Source organism: Rhagoletis pomonella, unplaced genomic scaffold (genome assembly GCF_013731165.1).
Source record: "Rhagoletis pomonella isolate Grant_MI unplaced genomic scaffold, Rhpom_1.0 Rhpom_scaffold_00019, whole genome shotgun sequence".
Taxonomy (NCBI): domain Eukaryota; kingdom Metazoa; phylum Arthropoda; class Insecta; order Diptera; family Tephritidae; genus Rhagoletis; species Rhagoletis pomonella.
In genome coordinates this window covers 513408-513813 of record NW_023458573.1, presented here as the reverse complement: position 1 = coordinate 513813, position 406 = coordinate 513408, and the positions used below count along the sequence as shown (strand labels likewise).

The 406-nt window shown below is 24.1% G+C and overlaps 1 protein-coding gene across 1 annotated transcript in view; it reads left to right on the top strand.

The window, feature by feature from the left end:
* LOC118749547 overlaps positions 1-406 on the top strand; it is a 1354-nt gene extending 948 nt beyond the window's left edge. The window contains exon 4 of the mRNA XM_036484352.1: positions 395-406. Coding sequence (XP_036340245.1) covers positions 395-406 — 12 coding nt within the window. The remainder of the gene's footprint in view (positions 1-394) is intronic.

Sequence of the window (406 nt, the reverse complement as noted above, 5' to 3'; positions counted from 1 at the left end):
GATAAATTTAATTCAAACTGTATTTTAAATGGGGTTTTGCATAATTATTAGTTGTATGAAAAATTGTATCAGAGTCGAAAATGTGTGGGGAAAAGATATGAAATTTCTAGATATGAGAATTCACCAAAATAGTGCATGTAAGAAACATTAGATATTTACTCGGCTTTTTTAACCGACTTCGAAAAAAGGAGGAGGTTATCATATTTTTTTTTTTGTTTTTTTTTGTTTTATGTATGTTACCGCATAAGTGGATCATGAGATATATATATATAATTTTTTTTTTATATGAGAGTTGAAGTCGGTTTTTTTTTTGCTAAAAATTACTTGTATATAATTTATATTGAAAGTGATCACTTATAAAATAATAAACTATATATACTATTCTATTAATCAGATAACTGCTTAA